The sequence below is a fragment of the Mustela putorius genome, unplaced genomic scaffold (genome assembly GCF_011764305.1).
Source record: "Mustela putorius furo isolate JIRA1106 unplaced genomic scaffold, ASM1176430v1.1 tig00001419_pilon_pilon_pilon, whole genome shotgun sequence".
Taxonomy (NCBI): Eukaryota; Metazoa; Chordata; class Mammalia; order Carnivora; family Mustelidae; genus Mustela; species Mustela putorius.
The window spans coordinates 27501-48801 of record NW_025421736.1 but is presented as its reverse complement, the minus strand read 5'-3'; the positions used below and the strand labels follow the sequence as shown (position 1 = coordinate 48801).

The 21301-nt window shown below is 48.0% G+C and overlaps 1 protein-coding gene across 25 annotated transcripts in view; it reads right to left on the bottom strand.

Moving 5' to 3' along the window:
• The window catches only part of RABL2B (RAB, member of RAS oncogene family like 2B), a 30625-nt gene extending 12963 nt beyond the window's left edge, over positions 1-17662 (bottom strand). For 5 of the 25 annotated variants that reach the window (XM_045087525.1, XM_013047266.2, XM_045087524.1 and 2 more), the window contains exons 1-4: positions 15893-16128; positions 1455-1484; positions 1129-1208; positions 363-442 (exon numbers count right to left, since the gene is read on the bottom strand). In XM_045087525.1, the coding sequence (XP_044943460.1) occupies positions 363-442; positions 1129-1208; positions 1455-1484; positions 15893-15999 (297 nt within the window). In that variant the 5' untranslated portion in view covers positions 16000-16128. The other 20 variants (XM_045087531.1, XM_045087534.1, XR_006608843.1 and 17 more) reach the window with 19 other exon arrangements.
• Positions 17663-21301: the final 3639 nt, after the last annotated feature.

Sequence of the window (21301 nt, the reverse complement as noted above, 5' to 3'; positions counted from 1 at the left end):
GACTGGGTTTTAGACAGCAGAGAGGAGAGGGGCTCATTTGGGAGTAGGACCAGGTGATGGGGCCGAGGGGACCTTGGAAGCCTGTTGGAACAGTCCTTCCCCACCAGGGAAGGACCTTCCTTGCCTCTTAGATGCCAAGCCCGATGCAGAGGCCCTGGAGGTGCTCCACCCCTGGATGGAGGTCCCTCATCCAGCCTCACTTGAAGAGAAGCTCACCCGGGCATGTTCTCACTCTGGAACCTCCCCAGGCTGCCCTCATCCCCTCTCTTCCAGTACCCAGCCTTAGTGAGGTGGGCTCAGCACTGCTGGGTCACCCTGCAAGCTTCACAGAGCCTTTGTCCACTGCCCGACAGGTCTCATACCATGATGCAGGCGTGGGCCTTGTGGTAGTAGGAGGCGTGCATACTCTGGAACCGCTCCTGGCCTGCCGTGTCCCAAAAGTCTGCAACAGGAACACAACTCTGTCTGGTGCGGCTGGAGGGCAGAGAGACCCGGACATGCTGGGCATCTCTGTGCAGATCTGTGTGTGCAGGGACACAACACGTGGGAGGAACAAAGGCCGCAGAGCTCGCACGTGTGCGTCATCAGGAGACAATGCACCTGCGGGTGTCACGGAAGGTCTGTGTACGTGTGTGTGCAAGGCAGTGAGTAAGAGGGAAACACATGGCCAGGCCAGGACGAAGGAGCATGCAGACAGGAAGTCCTGAAAGGGAGAAGGCAGGTTTCCCTGTTCTCCCACCCCAAGATGCAGAGCCCTTCAAGGTCGAACTACGCTGACTTCCCATGTGTGCTGGCCACCGATGGTAGACACAGCCAGGCAGGATGCGTGGCCTAGCCAAGCAGGAGGCGGTGACGTCACAGAAAGTCAAAACCTTTTGTGGAAGGTAACACTCAGACCACAACTGTTATTTCTTTCCACTGGTTGATTAGAATACCAGGTCAGAGAGCTGGACCGAGGCCTTGTGCACCTCCTCCCCTGTTCCCTGGGCTCCAGGATCCCAGGCTCCTCCCTACCTCCCCTGCTCTCTGCTGGGGGTCTCACTTCCTTCCTGCCTCTCTCCCATGGACTTCTCTCCCCTCCCCTCTCCTCTCCCTCGAGAGTCCATGGCCCGGCCTGGTGCTGCTTACCCACAAGGACTGTCTTGCCATCCACTGTGGCTGTGTGCTTGTACAGGGTCAGGGCGTACGTGGACAGCTGCTGTGGCTGACTGCATTCAGGTTAAGGAACAGAGATGAACAAAAGGCAGGCAAGGAAGGTGCTTGGGGTGGAGGCACTGGAAGATGAAACTGGCCCTCTCCTTTTCTTTCTGGAGTTCTTCATATTTTAAACTGAACGAATGTTGCAGACAGAGGATCAGCTTCAGACATCACGGGCACAAACTCCCTGGGAAGGTTGAGGGGGCAGGAGGGGGAAGGGTCACTGGGACAAGGGCTCCAGAAACCTTGAAGGATACAATCCATCCATGAGAAACCTCTCCATGAGTCTGTAAGGACAGTGTGCAAGGTGGTCAGGTACATGCTCCAAGCCCCCTCCTCCATGCCCCAAGGCCTCACCGCATCCAGGCTGACAACGTAGGGCCACCTGTGGCCCACCTACCCTCTTCCTGGCTCCCCTTAAGGCCCTGGCCCCCTTTAGCTATAACACCCATCCAGCACCCACAGCTGCTTTGCCTGAGGACAGGGACTCCACCTTCCAGGGCAGACACAGACAGACAGGACGCACACTTGTAATGACCAACAAAAACTCACCACTACTAGGAGCTGAAGAAACAGAGACCTGTCTTTGGAGCTTTGCCATGTACCTACACTGGAGACCATAAACTCAATAAATCTAAAAGTGAGTTTCTTTAACCCACTAACCCTGTCCCTGCCCCTGAAGTGTCCAGTTAGTGGCATCACCCCATTCTCCAAGCCTGGAACATGGAATCAGAATGAACGCCCCTCACAAAATGTCCAAGTGTCAACCAAAAATCATTTACTGTTTACAATCAGGAAGAACTTAAAATGAATGAAAAAAGACAATCAATAGAAGTTTTTTTTTTTTTTTTTCTGTAAAGATTTTATTTATTCATTTGAGAGAGAGAGAGAGAGAGAAAGCATGACAGGGAGAGGTCAAAGGGAGAAGCAGACTCCCTGTGGAGCTTGGAGCCTGATATGGGACTTGATCCCAGGACTCTGGGATCATGACCTGAGCTGAAGGCAGTCGTTTCACCAAGCCCCCTAGGTGTCCTCAATAGAAGTTTTAAAAGCATCTGTCATAAGCAAACAAGTACGGGGCACCTGGGTGGCACAGTTGGTTAAGTGGCCGACTCTTGGTTTTGGCTCGGGTTGTGATCTCGGGTCGTGACATCAAGCCCCGCACTGGGCTCTGTGCTCAGCGCAAATCTGCTTGGAGTTTCTCTCTTGCTCTCTCTGCGCCCCCCTCCCCCACTGTGAGCACACATGCTCTCTAATAAATAAATAAATCTTAAAAAAAAATGAACAACTACAATGTGCTTGAAATAAACGAAGATACAAAAAGTTTAAATAATGGGCCAATTCATAAAAGCACAAATAAGCAAAACTAACCTAATAATAAACAGATCATTTGAATAGTCCTAGAACTATAAATCTCTAAGCCCAGATGGTTTTAGGGTAGATTTCTACCAAACACTGTAAGAATTAATATCAATTTTGTACAACCTCTACCAGAGAAGAGGAGGCGATTTGTTTTATGAAGTCAGTTTATCCCGATATCAAAAGATAGTACAGAAAAACAACTCTATAGACCAATATCTTTCATGAATATAGACACACAGCATTAACAAAATATTAGCAAATAGAACTTGGGAATGCATAACAAGAAGATGTACACCATGACCAAATATGATTTATTTCAGGGGTGCAAGGCTAGGTCAGTACTTGAAAGTTAATCAATGTCTTCTCCCGCAGTAACTGGCTAACGAAGAGAAGTCACAGGGTCATGTCAATCGATGGGGAAAATACATCTGAAAAATATAACGCCCGTTCATGATAAAACATACAAAGAAAGAAAGAGGAACAGAGGAGAACTAGTACACTGAAAAGTGTAAAATACTGGTGAAAAATATTAAAGAAGATCTGAATAAATGGGGAGACATACCATGTTAATAGACTGGAAAACTCAATATAAACATGATGTCGATTCTCCCAAAAGTGATATACAGGTTTAATGCAATGTCCACTAAAATTCCAGCAAGAGGTTATACAGGTATTGTCAAGATTATGAAAAATTTATGTAGACAGGCAACACAGCTTTAAAAAAGCTAAAACAAACTTGAAAAAGAATCAAGTGGGAAGAATCATTCTCACCAATCTTAGGACTTATTATGGCTCCCTTAGTCAAGACTGTGTGGTGCTGGTGGAGGGACAGACACATAGATGAATGGAACAAAAGAAAGAATCCAGAAATAGCCTCACAGAAGTAGAGCCAACTGATTTTTAGCAAAGGTGCAAAAGCAATTCAATGGAGGAACAACAGCCTCTTCAACAAGTGATGCCAACTGAGTATCTATAAGGAAAAAACAAACCTTTACCCTAAACCCTCATACCTTAAACAAAAGGTAGTTCAAAACTGATCACAGACTTAAGTATAAAATGTAAAAATGTAAAACTTTTAGAAGAAAACCTAGGAAAAAGATCCTTTGGAGTCAGGGCTTGGTGAAGATCAAAGTCCATGACTTTGGTAACACCAAAAGCATGACCCATAAAACAAACAAGTGGCGAACAGACTTCATGAGAAGTGAAACCTTCTGCTTTATGAGAAAGCCTGTAATAAGACAGCGGGAAGACAAGCCCTAGATAAAAAGGACATGTCTGCAAATAGCAGATTCAACAAAGACCGGTTTCTGGGAAAATAAAGAATTACCAAAACTCTATAGCTAAAAAAAAAGAAAAAAAAAACCAATAAGAAAATACGCAGAAGACATGAAGAGACGTTTAACCACAGAGGAAAGTACACATGACCAATAAGCCCAGAAGAAGGTGTTCCATTCCATGCCACCAAGCACCAGGGAAATAGAAACCAAGACCACGCCTGTCACAGTGGCTAGGATAAAAAATAGCAACAACACCAAACTTTGGCAAAGGTGCAGGAAAATCACATCTTTCATATACTGCTACTGGGAAACAGACATTCTAGAAAACAAATCAGTTTCTTTGTTTCTTTTTTAAAAGATTTTATTTCTTTATTTGACAGAGACAGGAAGGAGAGAGGGAAGACAAGCAGAGGGAGTGGGAAAGGGAGAAGCAGGCCTTCCGTAGAGCAAGGAGCCTGATGCAGGGGTTGATCCCAGGACCCTGGGATCATGACCTGAGCCGAAGGCAGATGCTTAACGACTGAGCCATCCAGGTGCCCCTGGATTGAGTTTCTTAACAAATGAAACATATACTCACTGTATGGTCAACCCACAAAATTAAAACTCATGTCCATGCAAAAACCCACACACATGTTCACAGCAGTTTCATGTGTAATAGCCAAGACCCAGAATCAACTGAAATGCTACTTAACAGGTGACTGGAACAGTCTAGAAGACCATACTGTGGCCATCTACACTATGGAATGTTACTCAGCAACAAAAAGGAACAAAGTATTGATAGTGCAACAACCTGGATGGGTCTTAAGGGCACTGCTCTGTGGAGTGGAGAAGGTCACAGGTTGCGTAATTGTACTTATACAATGTTGCCAGAGGAACAGGATTATAGAGATGGAGAAAAGATTGGTGGTTACAGGGGTTTGTGATGGTGGGAAGTGAGGTGGGGTGGGTGTGACTAAAATGGGTAGCATGACTGAATTTTGGTATCTTGATTCCAATGACGGTCACAGAAATCTGCACATGTGATAGAATGACACAGAATTATGCATGTACTGAACCAATGGCAATGTCCTGATTTTGATGCTGTTCTATAGCTACCCAAGATATGATCACTGGGGCAGTTGGGGGAAGGGTGCACAAGCTCTCTCTAGACTCTGTCTTTGCAACATCTGTGAATCTATATTATTTCAAAATGAAAAGTTAAGGAAAAAAAAAAAAGCAAACAAAACCCACAGAGACAGGGAGAAGATACATGCAATGCCAACAAGTGATAAGAATATAAAGAAAATATAAATGGCTGTTCCGAGAACACACAAACCACCTGTGTACTAAGAATATGAACAGACGAACAGGTAACAGATCTACGAAAAGATGCTCAATGTTTAAATTTAGTGATTTGATCATTTTTAATACAGACTGGCAAAATTCAGAAAGTCACAGGATACAGAATGTTGGGGATTTTGTAGAGCGACAGCACATTACACTGTGCTGGCAGCAGTGTAAATGTAACAGAACTGTTTTGAGAGCCATTTGGGTATCCTAAAGTTTACACTAACCCTAAAACTAGGCCATTTCCCCCCAGGCCAAAGTGTACCCAAGATGGTAGGTGTGAAAATATTCACCTCAGTATTGGGTTTAATATCATAAAAATGATAACATCGAACAGACAAATACTTTTAGCACAAACTAGTTAAAACAAATTTACTGAGTGCTTACCACTGGCCAGACACTATGCGGGTGCCATGACACCGGGCAAACCAGATGGAGATCCCTGAGTTCACGGAGCGTACACTGGAGCAGATGAAGACAGACAACAAGGAAGCCCTCAAAACAGATTCAGCCACATGTGTAGTCCCTGCATTTAGAACAAAGGCATCACTGTGATTTGGTGGGGTTGAGAACTATTTCATCAATTAGTGGTGTCCAAGCAGCTGAATATCTGTCTGGGAAAAAACAAATCTTTAGGCTGTTTAATGCAATGGTGGAGCAAAGTACAGGGGGTCAGCCCCCAACTGATCTATCCAGTAAACTGGAAGGATGGATCAGAATCAACCAATTCTGAACTCTGGAACCTGCCTGGACACACAGCACGCAGGAGGGCACTACGTAAAAGAAGAGTGCTGAGCCCAGCTAAAGAGCAACACAGGCCAAACAGCGGCCCTCAGCCACTCCTCAGGTCCGCCGCACTGACCTCATGATCTGCGCTCCCAGGGTCAGGCTAGCGTTGCCCTCAAAAATTCTGGTGGCATATTTTGCACAGTTAGGTCTTGGCTCTCTCAGGCTCTGCAGGGTTCCTTGGCTGGCATCTGCTGGAGATTTCAAGGGCCAGGAATACCTTTGCTTTTCTTTCCTTTTTTGGAGCCAGAAACACAAGGGAATCTTGTCAGGTCACTGTGGTCAGACCACAGATGACAGAACATCATCATAGATATCACAGATAACATCACAGATAACATCAGTGACCACACACAACAAAGAATGTACACTTTGCAAAAACAGTTTGGAAAAGTTATAAACAGATAAACCTAGTCCCAAACAAGCAGAAATCAGCAATCCCTGAGAAGTGGGAGGACCTGATTTCTAAAGTTACCATACTAAAATACTCAGAATGCCTAATTCTCTTCAAAAAAATGCCAAAGCAAACAAAGAAATGAGAATATATGGGCTATTCTCACAAAAGAAGAATTGGACAGAAATAATCCCAGAAGAAACACAGACACCGGAATCATCTTAAATGTACTCAAAGAACTAAAGGAATTCAGGGATGAAGAATTAAAGTAAATCAGGAAATGATATATGAACAAAATGAGAATACGAATAAAGAGATAGAAATTATGAAAAGGAACCCAACAACACTTCTGGAGCTGCTGGAAAGCACATTAATTATAATGAAGAAACCAAACCAAACCAAACCCTCACTAGAGGGTTTTCAACAACATACTTGAGCAGAAGAAAGAATCAGCAAACTTGAAATAAGGCAATTGAAACTACCTAGTCGGAGAAGCAAGAGAAAAAAAAAAAGAATGAAAAGGAACAGGGCCTAAGGAAGGTGTGGGACAACATAAAGCTTACTAGTATATACATCATAAAGAAGAGCGAGATTTGAAAAAATAATGCCTACTAATTTCCCAAACTTGGGGTATCTGGATAGCTCAGTCAATTGAGCATCCAGTTCTTGATTTCAGCTCAGGTCATGATCTCAGGGTTCTGAGACGGAGCCCTGCATCATGCTCGGTGCTCAGTGCGGAGTCGGCTGTACCTCTCCTCCCCGCTCTGCCCATTTCCCTGCCCCCCCCGCCCCCGCCGCCACATGCACACAGGCTCTCTCTCTCTCAAATAAATAAATCTTAAAAAAAAACCAACAAAACCAACTTCCCAAACTTGAAGTCTGCACACATCATGACTTGAGTACACACACCTAGCAAACAATAAACTCCAAGCAGGATAAAGCCAGAGACCCACACTGAGACACATCACAGGCAAACTGCCGAAACCTAAAGATACAATCCTCAGTGAGACAAACAGCCACTTTCTCCTCAGACACCCCTAAAGTCAGAAGGCAGTGGGATGACATATTTAAAAAGCTGTCAACCAGGATTTCTACATCCAGCAAATGATCCTTCAAGAATGAAGTTAAGACATTCCTGGATAAACATAGTTGACAAGGCTCATTACCAGTGGACCTGCCCTATAAGAAATGCTAAAGTGAGTCTCTTTTAGGTTAAAATGAAAGGATATTAGGTGGTAATTTGAAGCTGAATGAAAAAATAAAGATCTTCAGTAAAGGTAGCTACATAGGTACAAATGAAAGCCAGTACTCTTGTACTTTTGGTTTGCAATTCCCCTTTCTCCTGCATGACTTAAAAAGCAAACACACAAAGCAGTAATTATAAATCTATGTTCCGCGCACTTAATGTATAAAGACGCAGTCTGTGCCAGACAAGACGGAGGTGTGGGGCAGAGCTCTCTGGGCGCGACTGCGTTGTTCCAACAACCCTGTGTTATGCAAACAGGCTGTTGTAAGTCTAAGACTGTAGCTGTCATCTCTAAGATAACCACTAGGAAACAATTAAAGAATTACATAAAACATGAAGAAGAGAACGAAAATAGTGCACTTCAAAAAATCAGAAAACAAATAGGCAGCAGTGAAGTAATGACGAAAACCAGAAAAGCAAATAGCTAAATGGCAGAAGTAAGCTCTCCTTTACTGATGATTCTTGTTATTTCCAGTGTCAGTGGATAAAACTCTCCCATTACAAGTGAGAGACGGGCAAAATACATCCCAGCACTTGATCCGCGCAAGAGCTGCTGGGACGGTCTCCCTGCAGACACAACGCCACAAAAACCCTGAGAATAAGAGAGCGAGATAATCCATGCCAACAGTGTCCAAAAGGAGCTGGAGCAGCTCTGCTTAGTCAGACAAAATAAACTTTCAGTCACAACTTAGGAGGGAAAGGATGATAGTACACAGTGATAAAAGTTTCAATCTAGCAAGAATACATAAAAGCTACAAACATATATGTACCTGAAACAGAGACCCCGAAGAGAGGAAGTAAACACCGACCCTGCTAAGATTTCCAGCCCCACTGTCAGTAACGGGCAGAACCAGAGACAGACCAACAGGGAAGCCAAGGACGTGCACAACACTACAGCCAGCGGGACCTACGCTAAGTACAGAGAACACTGCACCCGACGGCAGCAGAGGACACGCTCTACTCAAGTGAACACAGGTGAGACCATAAAGCAAGTCTTAATAAAATTAAAAAAGACTGAGATCATACCAAGTATCTTTTCCAATAAAATGGAGTGACACCAGAAATACATAACAGAAGGAAAACCAGAACATTCGCAACTGTATGTTAATTAAACAACACAAGATTAAACAAGCAATGGGTTGCAGACGAAATTACAAGGACAATTGGAAGATGCCTTGAGATGGATGAAAATGAAAACACAACAAACCAGAACTTAAGGATGAAACCAAAGATGTGCCAAAAGCAAATATTATAGCTATGAGAAAATACCTTAAACATGAAGAAATACCTCAAATCAACAACTGATATGTACATCTTAAGGTACTCGACAGAAAAGAGTGAACTAAACACGAGCTTGCTGGAGGGAGGCAGTAATGAAGACTCTAGTGGAGATAAACAAAATGAGGAGAGAAAGGCAAGGGAGAACATCAGTGAGATAAAAAATGAGCTCTCGGAAAAGATCAACAAATCAACAAGCCTTGGGCAGGCCGAAGGCAGAGAGAGAAGACACAGATGATCAAAATCAGAACTGAGACTGGGGACACTCACGTCCATTCTGCAGAAACAAAGCACATTGTAAGAGGGTACCATGAACAAGGGTGTGCCGACAGACTGGACGATCTAGAGGAAGCGCATACATCTCCGTGAATACACAAGCCACCAAGCGGGTTGAAGATGTAGAAGGAAGTATGAGCAGACCAACACCCAATAAGGAGCGACGAATAACCTCCCATAAAGAAAAGCCCAGGACTGGGTTGCTTCCCTGGAGGGTTCTACCAAGCATTTAATGAACTAACGCCAATACTTCTCAAACTTGCCCAAAAAATTAAAGCGGAAGGAACATTTCCTAATTCTTTCCATGAAGCCAACATTACCCTGATTCCAAAGGCAGAAAATGCCCTACAAGAAAACTGTATCTCCAAATATAGATGTCAAAATCCTCAACACAATAATAGCAAACCAAATTCATATTAAGAGGCCTATACACCATGACCAAGGGAGACTTCTCTTGGAATTTAAGGGTGGTTCAATTTAAGAAAACTAATCAAGTGTATTATATTAATAGACCTAAAGGAAAACCCTACATATTTATCTCAATAAATGCACAAAAAGCATTTGACAAAACCCATACCATCCCATGACAAAAACACTTGATGAACTAGCAACAGAAGGTAATTTCCTCAAAAGGATAAAGGCCATATATGAAAAGACACAATCAACCTCATACTCAGTTGTGAAAATGACAGCCGGTCCTCAGGTGCCTGACAAGCAGGACAATCCTGCTCACACCGAGTCTGGATGTTCCGATAAGAACCTGAGCCTAGGATGCCCACCCCAAGCTTCCACGTCGCTTTTCCCTGGCATGTTTTAAAATAACCACTTAGGGGGCGTGCCTGGTTGGCTCAGTCAGTAGAGCATGTGACTCTCACTCTCAGGGTCATGAGTTCAAGCCCTAGGCTGGGCATGAAGCCTACTTAAAGAAATAAGTAAATTAAAAAAATAAAATAAATAACTACTTAGATTTGAGCATGCAAACAGTGTGACCCGGAATGGAGGACGGCTCTTCCCTCGACTTATTTCACTCCCACTTCTGGGACTTGTATGTGACAGATCCTGGGACTTGACTTCCATTGTGTGGGTATATGGAGAGTGCCCTCAGTCAAAACAACCCTAGGGCTTTCACTTCCCCAAAGTGGGTGCTCAGATGCTGAGGGGACTACCTGCTGACCTTATGTCCCTCATTCATCAGGGACCTGTGTACTCTTAACTCAGTGCGTCAGGTACAAGAAGCCTTCAACGTAAGCACCTGGGCAAGAAAAGCAAACAGCAGGCATCCAAATTGGAAAGATGGAAGTAAAACTATTTCTCTTCAAAGATAACATAATTTTAGACACAGAAAATGAGAGAATCCACAAAAAAGTACCAGAGGTAATAAATTCAGCAAAGTTGCAAGATATCCACACACAAAACTGAACTGCACATCTATGCACTGGCAATGAACAACATGAAAAGGGAATCTAACCAGGACGACGTAACACTTGTACAGTAAAACTAAGACACTGAACAGGGCTTAAATAAGTGGGAAGACGCTGCTCATGGGTTTGAAGGCTCAAAGTTATTGCGAGGCAGATAACTCGACCCAAAGCAATGCACAGATTCCATGCAATCCCTATCTGAATCCCAATGACATTTTTGCAGAAATAAAAGAACACATCTCAAAATTCGTATGGAACTTCAAGGGATCCTAAGTACCCAAAATTATTTTGTGAAAGAATAACAAACTTGAGGAACTCACATTTCCCTGAGGTCAAGACTTCATTCAAAGCTATAGTCATCAAAACAGTATGGTATTGGCATAGATATGGCCATACAGACCACAGCTCAGAAAGAAACCCTCACATATATGGTCACATAATTTCTGACAAGGGTGCCGAAGACCATTCAATGGGAAGAAATGATGCTGGGAAAATTGGATATTCCCCTGCTGACGAATGAAGGTGGGCCCCTTCCCTCATACCAATATACAAAAGTTAACACGAAATGGATCAAAGACCTAAACTTAAGAGCTGAAACTATAAAACTTTTAGAAGAAAATATAGGATCAAATCTTCATGATTCTCCCATAAGAACAGATACATAGACCAATGGAACAGAATAGAGAGCCCAGAAATAAGCCTACACGTATACGGCCAAATATTTGACTATGGAACCAAGAACACACAATGGAAAAAGGATGGTCTCTTCAATAAACGGTGCTAAGAAAACTAGAAATCCACATATAAAAGAATGAAATTGGATCTCTGTCTTATACCATTCACCAAAAATTAACTCAAAATGAGTTGAGCACTGGGTGTGGTGCAAAAATGATGAATACTGTTATGCTGAAAATAATAAAAAATAAATTCAAAAAATGAGTTAAAGACTTTTCCCTTTTCTTTTCCTTTTTAAAAGATTTTATTTATTTCTTTGACAGAGAGAGACACGGCGAGAGAGGGAGCACAGGCAGGGGGCGTGGGAGAGAGAGAAGCAGGCCTTCAGCTGAGCCGGGAGCCTGATGTGGGATTTAACCCAGGACCGTGGGATCACGACCTGTGCCAAAGGCAGACGCTCAATGACTGAGCTACCCAGACGCCCCAAGACTTTTTTCAAACTGTGAAATGATAACCAAGATAATCCTAGTTAACATCCATCAGCACACATAGCTACAGAATTTCTTCTTGTGATGAGAGCTTCCAGATTGCAGTACAGTGTTACCAACTATAGTCACCAGGTCATACATCACATCCCTACGACTTATTTATTTTAAACTGGAAGCTTGTGCCTTGTGACCTCCTTCCCCAACCCCTACCCACCACCTCTGGCAGCCCCCAATCTGTTATATCTATGAGCTTGCATCTTTTTTTTGTTTTTTTTTTATAAGATTCCACATATACGTGAGGTCATACAGTATTCGCCTTTCTCTGACTTATTTCACTAGAACAACGCCCTCAAGACCCAGCCATGTTGTTGCAAGATTTGCTTCTTTCTAAAGGGCTGAGTACTATTCCATGGCACAGAGGAATAGGAGGTGTTGGTCAAAGGGTACACTTGTAGTTATAAGACAGGCAAGTTCTGGTGATTCTGTGCCCAGTGTGGTGATCACAATGAACAATACTGCATCAAGTACGTGCAAGCTGCTAAGAGAGTAACTCTTCAGGGCTTTTATCACACACCGAAACAAGATAACTCTGTGAGGCAATGGATGTGCCAGCAAACCTCACTGTGGCGATCACTCTGCAATACACATGTATGTGAAATCATCATGTCGTACCCCGCCGCAATCTTAGATATTATATCTCAAACATTTTCTTTAATTTTTTAACAGTTCAATTTATTAAAATTAAGTGTTTCTGTTCATCAAAATACACCAGTAAGAGTAAAAAGCTGCAGACTGGAACAAGGTTCAGAATGTCTCAAGAGATTCCCACAAGTCAATAATAGAAAGACAAACAGTCCAACAAAGATGAGCACCTGTCTTTAAAGAGACATTTCACAAAGGAGGACTTCCAATGACCAACGAGTACCAGTAAGTGAGAAGGTGCTCCTCAGAATTAGTCATCATCTTAGAAAGTCTTAAATATAATCTCTATGAAAAATCAGCCTTGATAAATGTGCTGTCAGAATGTCTCCTGACTACTTTTTTCCCTGCTTGATCTATTGATGATTGAGAGGAACACCTATTCTGAACTCGGTCAGTCATCCAGTTAAAAAATTATTCAGACTTGGTCACTCCTCTGCTTAAACCATCCCATATCTTTCCATTTCTTTCCGTTCAAAGCCTCCTCAGATCCCAAGGCCCACCCCGACTCCTCTCCGGTTGACTTCCTGCTTCTCCCTCTGCTCCAGCTACTAGCCAGTCCCTCTAGCTGAAACGCTCCTCCCCACACACGGCTTGTTCCCTTGCCTTCTTCAGACCTTGGCTCAGATGTCACCTTCACAAACGGGCCTGCCCTAACCACTGTCCTGAGGTGACAACTGCACTTTCTCCCACATATTAAGGGCTACTCTCTATCTGTCTATAAATTGAATACATTATAGCCATGATTTTATATTTCTAAGATTTAAAACTGTAGCTTCCCTTGCAGAAGGATGGTAGGTTCTGTTTACAACCGAACAGAAACAGCATCCATATTATAAAGAAAATGCACCAGCGTCTTACACAGAAGCAGGAAACCCTCCCAGGGCAATCATGGCCGCCAGAGGCGCAGGGGCCCAGAGACAGAGCTGAGGTTAGACCTGCTCTGAGACAGCACGTGCTCGCGGTGCGGAGGACAGCAGAGCTTGAAAGACTTGGCTCATCACAGCGGGCAGTGAACAAGTGACTGTCCCTACGCTCCTGGCCCAGAAGCTTGTGAAGTATCACAGGGGCCAGACCCCTCTCAGGAGGCCCCTTCCACCAGGCATCCAGCCCGCTCCCTCCTGGCCTCGGGGGACCAAGGCAGGTGACAGGGGTCAGGCTGTGCAGTTTCTGCTCACTAATCTCCCCTATTTGACTCCAGTCTGTGCTCACACCCCGCGGCCCTAGAGGGTGCGCATCCCTGCCCTCTTTGCATAATGGTGGACGGTGCTCAGGGGGAGAATGACATCCTATCCCCCGAAAAAGGCAATTATCTGGAGCTAACCATTCTGTTTTTGAACAAAGACTTCTATTTATTCATTTTCTTCATCAGGTCAAACTAGTGGCAAATGTGAAGATAAAACTAAGACCCACTGAAGACCTACCACGCGTCAAACCTTGGGCTAGTCCCTTAGAAAGCACTGCAAGGAACGCCTTGTTACACTTCTCCCCCCACAAATGGAGGCAAGAAGCTTCAGTGGTTGAGTCAGGGGCAAACCATGTCTGCAGCTAACCTCTCTTAAAGAGTGGATAAGGAAAGGCCACATTTGTTATTAGACGGAGGGAGCATCTGGCTCCAAAGAAATCCTAAAGAAAGGTAAAGCCCAAGGGGCGCCTGGGGGGGTTCAGTCAGTTTTGCATCTGCCTTCAGCTCAGGTCATGATCCCAGGACCCTGGGATCCAGTCCTGCACGGGGCTCTCTGCTCAGCGGGGAGCCTGCTTCTCCCTCTGCCCCTCCCCTGCTTGTGCTTTCTTTCTCTCAAATAAATAAATAAATAAATAATCTTAAAGGAAAAAACACATACGCACTAAAGAAAGGCAAGGCCCAAAATAGCCTAAGCACCCGTGTCCCCAAGGGGAAGATGACTCCTTGAGCTGCAGAAGGAGAAGCTACAGTGGGAGCATGGGTTCCTCTCAGGACTGGTCAGCAATGCCCTGAGGGTACAGAAAACATGAAGAAAATGTTTGGGGGACTGGCAGGGTCTCCAAGTGATATGGTGGTAAGTGCGCACACAGAGATGGGCCCTTCCTGATCACCCAGAGTGCGGTCTGACCCTGGTAGTACTCATAACTTGTAGAGTTAACTCCCCTTAAAGTGGACCCAGGCTAGACAATCAGATTATGAGCTGGCCAGGTCCGAGCTTGTTAGGGGAGAACATCTTGCAGTAGTAGCCGACTCAGGAAGGAGGTATGTGCAGGCGTGAAGGCAGTGAGAGAGCTAGGTCATCAAGTCCACAAAGGCTCAGGGGCCAGAAACAAAGATGCAAAGAAGTGGAATCAAGAGGCATGAACGTGCTGCGTGAGAAAGGAGAGCCCCTCAGAGAAGCTGGGTGCATCTGCCCTGCAGGCCCGATTGTCTTCCAGACGCTGTGGCTGTAGAGGCCAATGTTGCGTCCTCTTGGAAGTCCTGCTGACCTCCTGGACTCCTACTTTTTGTTGTCTTAAGCAAGGCTTGTAAGAAACCAGCATTGAACCTGGAGCTGGGCAGTGCTAAGGAAGCAGGCAGGCCACCTTCGGCCTCACACTGAGCTCTGCTCTCCGAAGCCCTCGCCCACTCTTCATCTTCCTGCCATTTCTGCTCCCTGTTTGCTGGGAAACACTACACTTGGCTGGCACATAGTGGGTGTTCCTTACTGTGCAATCTCCCCAAACTACAGCACTCACTCTCATTTTCATTGTACACACACATTGCTGAGGATGGTCAAAGCGACAGTGGAACCCTGCTATGTGGACACGGGGTGGGGCGGAGAGTGTGTGAACACACGACGATGGCCTCAGACCCCGCAAAGCCCCTGGAGCCGACAGTGAAACTTGGAGACAAAGCACATGTGGAGCCCCAGGAGGCAGGACTCGAGACGTCTGGTCTACCCTCCCGAGGTGAAGGCGGAAAGGGACACGGAGGCTCTGCCAGCACTGCAGAGCCCCCTTCAACCCTCCAGCTGTGGAGTCCCACACTGTGCACAGGGGCAGTGGGGTCAGTGAAGAGTCAGCCAATCTCCAGGCTGACACAGTCAGTCCTCATTTCCTGCCATTCTGCTTCATCTTGGGGAGCTCCTCCAAGAAGGCATCTGCACCACCTCTAATCAATCTGTCCTCGGTCTTCATTCTCACTTGCAGACTCTCTGCCCACACAGAACATACAGGGTCCCTCAGCTCTCACTGCCTCACCCTGCATTGCTACAGTAGTCTCCTGGGTGACCAGTCCCATATCCGCTGCCAAGACTCCTGGAGAGAGCTCTATTTACTCAGTCCTTATGACTTGCCCCCACTTCCCCAACACACACAGCTGCTATGATCCCCCTTGTTCCCCGCCACACACCTAGGTTCCAGCCAAGACTACTCCCTTATCAATCCTGTAGAAGTCATGCTCCTCTGTGCCAGCCCGGCCTGCTGTGGGCCTGGTCCTTCTCCCTCATCTCCCAACATACTTGGACTTGCCCACAGCGCTGTCCCCTAGGCAGATGATCTTCACGTTGTCGTCAGCATCGTATTTGTCTTGGTTGAGCTCACAGGGTTTGGCCTTGTTGCTGGCCATTGGCTCCTGGCTGTCCAGCCCCAGGGAGGTGTGTGGGTGTGGGGACTTGTCGTTGTCTGGGAAGATCAAGAGGAGACTACTGTTAAAGAGATGAGAAGTTTCCTCAACCAAATCTACATGTTCTTCTTCCTGGACGGGAGAGAGAAGCTGATGAGATAAAGGGCCAAGGACACACATCCACCCTTCTTTATTCACTACCAACCTGGGTGCCACCTGCTCAACTGTGGAGGTGGACTCTTGTCCCCCTCCAAATCCTCTCTGGGTGGTTTACTCTGTGTCATGTCTGTACTGCAGCTCTCTGGTCAGGGCCACACCTCCCAGTCCCACCTGGAAAGACTACTTCACAAGTTGCACATGGGCAACCTTTCTCACCGGTAAAACTGGATCACCCCTCCCCCAAAATCCCCCAAATCCAATCACTGTGAGATAGAGACAGTGCTCTGTAGGCCGAAGCTCTTATCACTGAATGACAGACTACACAGCCAAAAACATCTAATGTGTGTTCCTGATCACCTACCTCAAGCCTCCACCTCTCCTTCATTTTTCACCCTGCTGCAATCAGCAGCTGCCTCTTTCTCTCTCACTGGGGGCGTTCTCCAGCCCGTCTTTTCTAGGGTTACTTCAGTCTCTGCTAGTTTCAAGTATCTCCTAACTATGGATGGCGCCAGACCTGTACCTCCACTGAGACTGCTTCCCTTGGCAGCAGACTCAGGCAGCTGCCCACCAGACTTGGACTAGTACGTTCTGCCACACAGGGACAAATGACATGTAAAAAACCAAATACTTAATTCTTGCCCACCCAAACATCAGTCCTTACGTTCTTTGTCTGTCCAAGACATCACCCAATGCCAACACCTCGGTGCGACATCACCTCTAGCTCTGCTCTTCTCTCCTCACTGCCAAAGACAACTTTTCGCACTGTACTAAGAGTGTGCAATACACAGATCCTGAGCCGGTGAGGCACACAGAAATGATGCCTTCAGGCTCCCACTGAGCAGGCACCATTCCCAGACCTTGTGCTGGGTTCGGAGGAAAGGACACGACCCTAACCCTAACCCTAACCCTACTGCAGCAAGAGCTAGGCCCGTGGGTGCACCCCATCGGGGTGGGAAATGCCAGCAGGACCCTGGCTGTACCACCGCTCCGGCAGGGACTGAGCCCGGTTTACCCTGGTGCCCTCACCTGGGAAACGACACGCTTGGTGAGCATAGCGAGGGGCTGCCCTTCCACGACCCCCCAGAGCAGAGTGACCTGTTCCAAAGCCAAACCCAGACCTGTAACTCCGGGCTCCACGATCTTCAACGGCTGTCTCTGCCCTCGTCACCCCCACCCCCGCCCCCCGTCCCCGCTGCGGGAACCCACTGACCCGTCCTTCTCCCGCCCAGGGCCCAAGGACGGCGGATCCCGAGGCTGGGCCGCCGCCTGCGGGAAACGAGGTACGACCCTGGACTCCCCCGGTGGCCAGCCGTTCCCCAGTGGGCGCCCTTCTCCCGACCCCGCCCCACCACCCCAGCCCCGCTCCGCCCGGATCGCGCCCCGGACCCCACCCGCCAGCCGGGGTTCCCTCTGCACCGCTCGCCGCTTCCGCCTCGCTCCGCGTCCTCGCAGCTGCTACGCAACCGCGCGAGGACCCGGAGCAGGGCTGCCCGGCCCGAGGCCCGAAGGACCCCTCCACGGCGCGGGCTGGCTAGCGCGGTGCCGGGACGGAGCGCGGCAGGGGCGCGCGCATGCGCCGGCCGGTCCGGCTGGCGGGCAGCGCGTGGCGGGCCTCCCCCCAGGCTGCCGCGCGAGGGGGCGCGCGCCGATGCGGCGGGGTCGTGTGTTCCTTGTTGGCGTGGAACTTTGTGGCAAACAAAGTGGTGTGTGGCTTTTTTGTTTCTTTACCAAAATATTTAGAAATCCTGTCCTGGCCTCAATTATCAGTGGCTTTACGAAGCAGACCAAAAAGTAAAGCTGAGGGGCGCCCGGGGGGCTCGGTCGGTGAAGCGTCTGCCTTCGGCTCAGGTCCCGGTCCCGGGGTCCAGGGATCGAGCCCCGCATCCGGCTCCCTGCTCCGCGGGGAGTCTGCCCCTCCCTCTCCCGCTCCCCCTGCTTGTGCGCCCTCTCTCGCTGTCTCTCGGTCCAATGAATAAACAAAACCTTAAAAAAAGAGTAAACATGAAAAGTGTAAAAACCAACTTGCATGTGGTTTGTTTGAACCACTTGCTGCTGCTGATGTCCTCATCAAGGACGTGCAAGTCCTGGGCGGTCACGGCCCATTTGGTAAATAGCCGAGGACGTGGTAACTCTTGCGATGGGCCGCTGGCTGGTCACTGTTCTGCGGCTGAAAATCTCTGCAGAAACGACAGCAGCACATTTTGATTCGTCCAAATGTTTCCAAGGTGGGAAACAGGTCTGGAGTCAGTGCAGAGAAGATGAAGACATACAGGAAACACAGAGGAAGCGACCGAAGGGAGTCCGTTACTTCTCATGTAAATGAGCGGATGTCTCCAGTTCAAGGCAGAGCTCGGCAGAATGGTTTGAGACAAGATCCAGCTGCATCCTGTCTACAGGAGCTGGAGACCCAGTGACACAGAGAGGGCTACAGGGAGAGGGTGGAAAAGCTCCTCCATCCAGACAGTAGCCCGCAGAGACGTGGTGTGGCCGTCCCCGTATCAGACAAGAGGGACCAGAAGTCCAGGCGGCTGGAAGAGGTGGCAGAGGGTGGGGAACTGCCTGGTCCATAGTCAAGAAGGGAGACCCGGGGCCGTGCCGGAAGCTGGTCCAAAGGGGGTCTGACTCCTGTAAATCTGAAGGGGCTGCTTGAAAGAGATTTTCAGGGGGCATCTCTCTCTCCCCAGGAGGTATGCCGATGGTTCAAACTGGTCCCAATTCCACAGACCTGTGGGTTTCCAGAGGCTGGTCTCTGCAGGCTGAGGGCTGGGTGCTATGTGTGCCCAAGCTGGCCAGATCCAGGCAGCCAGGGAGCTGAAATAGGACAGCTCTAGACGGAGGCCCGGTCCTAGGAGCTGGCTACTTGGAGCACCTCATATCTGCCCAATTCCAAAACGTACTCTCTTCAAATGCATCCACTTCCCCCAAAGGCAGAGCTGGAGGAAGCTGAGGGGCCTTGCCAGTATGGGGCTCCACAGACTCTCTGGGTACCCTCCAGTAAGACAGCCGGCAGTGCTGATTGCTGTGCAAGCCCAGCATGCGGGCGGTCCAAACGTGGAAATCTGGAACAATTTTCAGGGGTGTGCTCCCTCCTTTCAAGAGGTCATACACTTTGTTGGGGGAGGTCAGAACTCCACTGGCTTGTCGGGCCTGGACACACAAGGCTGGCTGCCGAGTGCATGCCGCACAAGCCTGTCCCACACAGGATGATTCAGCCAGGGACCTGTGCGGTGAAAAGTTCAGGAGAAGCCTGGCATCAGGAGCAGCCCGTAGGGTATGTGGGGTCCCCCCATTTCCAATGCGAGCCAACACAAATGCACCTACTTCTTTTGAAGGCTGAGTTGGAGAAGAGTGAGCGTCCTTGCCGGGGTGCAGCTGGATTAAATGTTAGGTAATTGTTAGGTATCATCCCATAGGAGAAGCCTGAGAGGGATGACAAGCTGAGGAATGGAATCAGGCAGCCGTTCCAGAGCTGACTGTCACCACATTAAAAGTGCTGCTGAAGAAATAGTGGTGGGGTTTTGAGCTCAACAGCCAGATGATGGAGCAGGTGAGTGCAGCCTGCTGGTCTTCCACAGGCCTGAAGGGCCCCAGCTGACACAGGCTGAGGAAGTATGTGCCGCCTCTGCATAAAATATGGAGGTCCAGATTGGCAGGAATGTGGAACAGGGCAAGAACCTTGAAAAGCAGGACGCCTGGGTCGCTCAGTGTGTCAAAGCCTCTGCCTTCCACTCAGCTCATGATCCCAGGGTCCTGGGATCGAGCCCCGCATCGGGCTCTCTGCTCAGCAGGGAGCCTGCTTCCTCCTCTCTCCTCTGCCTGCCTCTCTGCCTACTTGTGATCTCTGTCTGTCAAATAAATAAATAAAATCTTAAAAAAAAAAAACCCACGAACCTTGAAAAGCTGGGTCTTGGGAGTGGACATTTGGGCCTAAAGACATGCCCTTGTGTACAAAAATGTGCTTATCTCTCTAAAGGTAAAGATGAAGGAGATTGGACTGATTTCCAGGACACCTCTCCATGGGCTGTAGGAATATTCCTAACAAGGACACCTGGGAAGTATAATTACAGGGAAGCCCTAGACCCAGGGCAAACATTCTGAATGGGGACTGAGTTCTACTGAGTTAAAGATGTGAAAAATAGTTTGGGTAGAGACCTGCCCCAGGTCAGAAGGTGATGCTCGGGTTTAGAAAAAGAACCTTCATAGCAAAGGATGAATAAGATAGGGGTTAAGACTCAGGGATGAGGGTTATAATTTTAGGATAGGGTTAGGTTAGGGCCTATGGGCACGGCAGGCGATACAGGCAGGCCTGAGGCGAGCATCCAAAGCGGCTGACATGAGGAGGTGGCTCAGGGGAAGTGTCAGGCTCCGGGTTTCTGTCAATGGTGATGTTGAAAGTGGGGGTGGCCTCAGGGAGGCCATGCAGGTTTCTCCCGCTCTGAGGGTTTTGCATAGCTCCAAATGGAACAGTTTCCTTCTGGGGGGGGAAGGCAGAGTCCTGGAGTGTGGCTGGAGGGCTTGGGGACCAGTTCTCTGGGGACGGAAGCCTGAAAACTCAACCTAGGGTTAGGGTTGGGGCCTAGGGGCATGGCAGGCTTGATCTTCCGGCACTGAGGTGGGATCCCTGGGGTGCTGACTTGAGGGCAGGGGTCAGACAGCATGTCTGGCTCCAGGTTTGTGGCCAGGGGGCCACCAAAAGTGGGGGCTGGCTTCTGCAGGTTAAGGTTAGGGACTGGGGCATGGTAAGCCCGATCTGCTGGCATTGAGGCGGGCTCCCCAGGGGGCTGAGTAGAGGGCGTGGGTGGCCGGCGTTCTGAGGTGATTCAGGCTGCACACCTGCCTGGCATTTAGAGCACTTTGTTGCAGGATTCAGACTGCGAGCACGCAGGTCCATGGGCCAGGTGATAGTTTTGGGCAGCATTCTCATTAGAATTGCCCGAGTTCTCAGGAGATTTCGAATGAGATCTCCCAAGCTTTGGAGTAAGTTTTCATCTCATATTTGGGTGAAAATCTCACGAGTCCTGCCTGGTCTCCCAAAAGATTTGGACCGAGATCTCATACCTCCTGTGGTGGGAACCGACAGTCAACCCCATCCCGAGGCACACGCTGCAACTCAGCAGTGCCTGCAGTGGCGACAAGCTGCACAGCC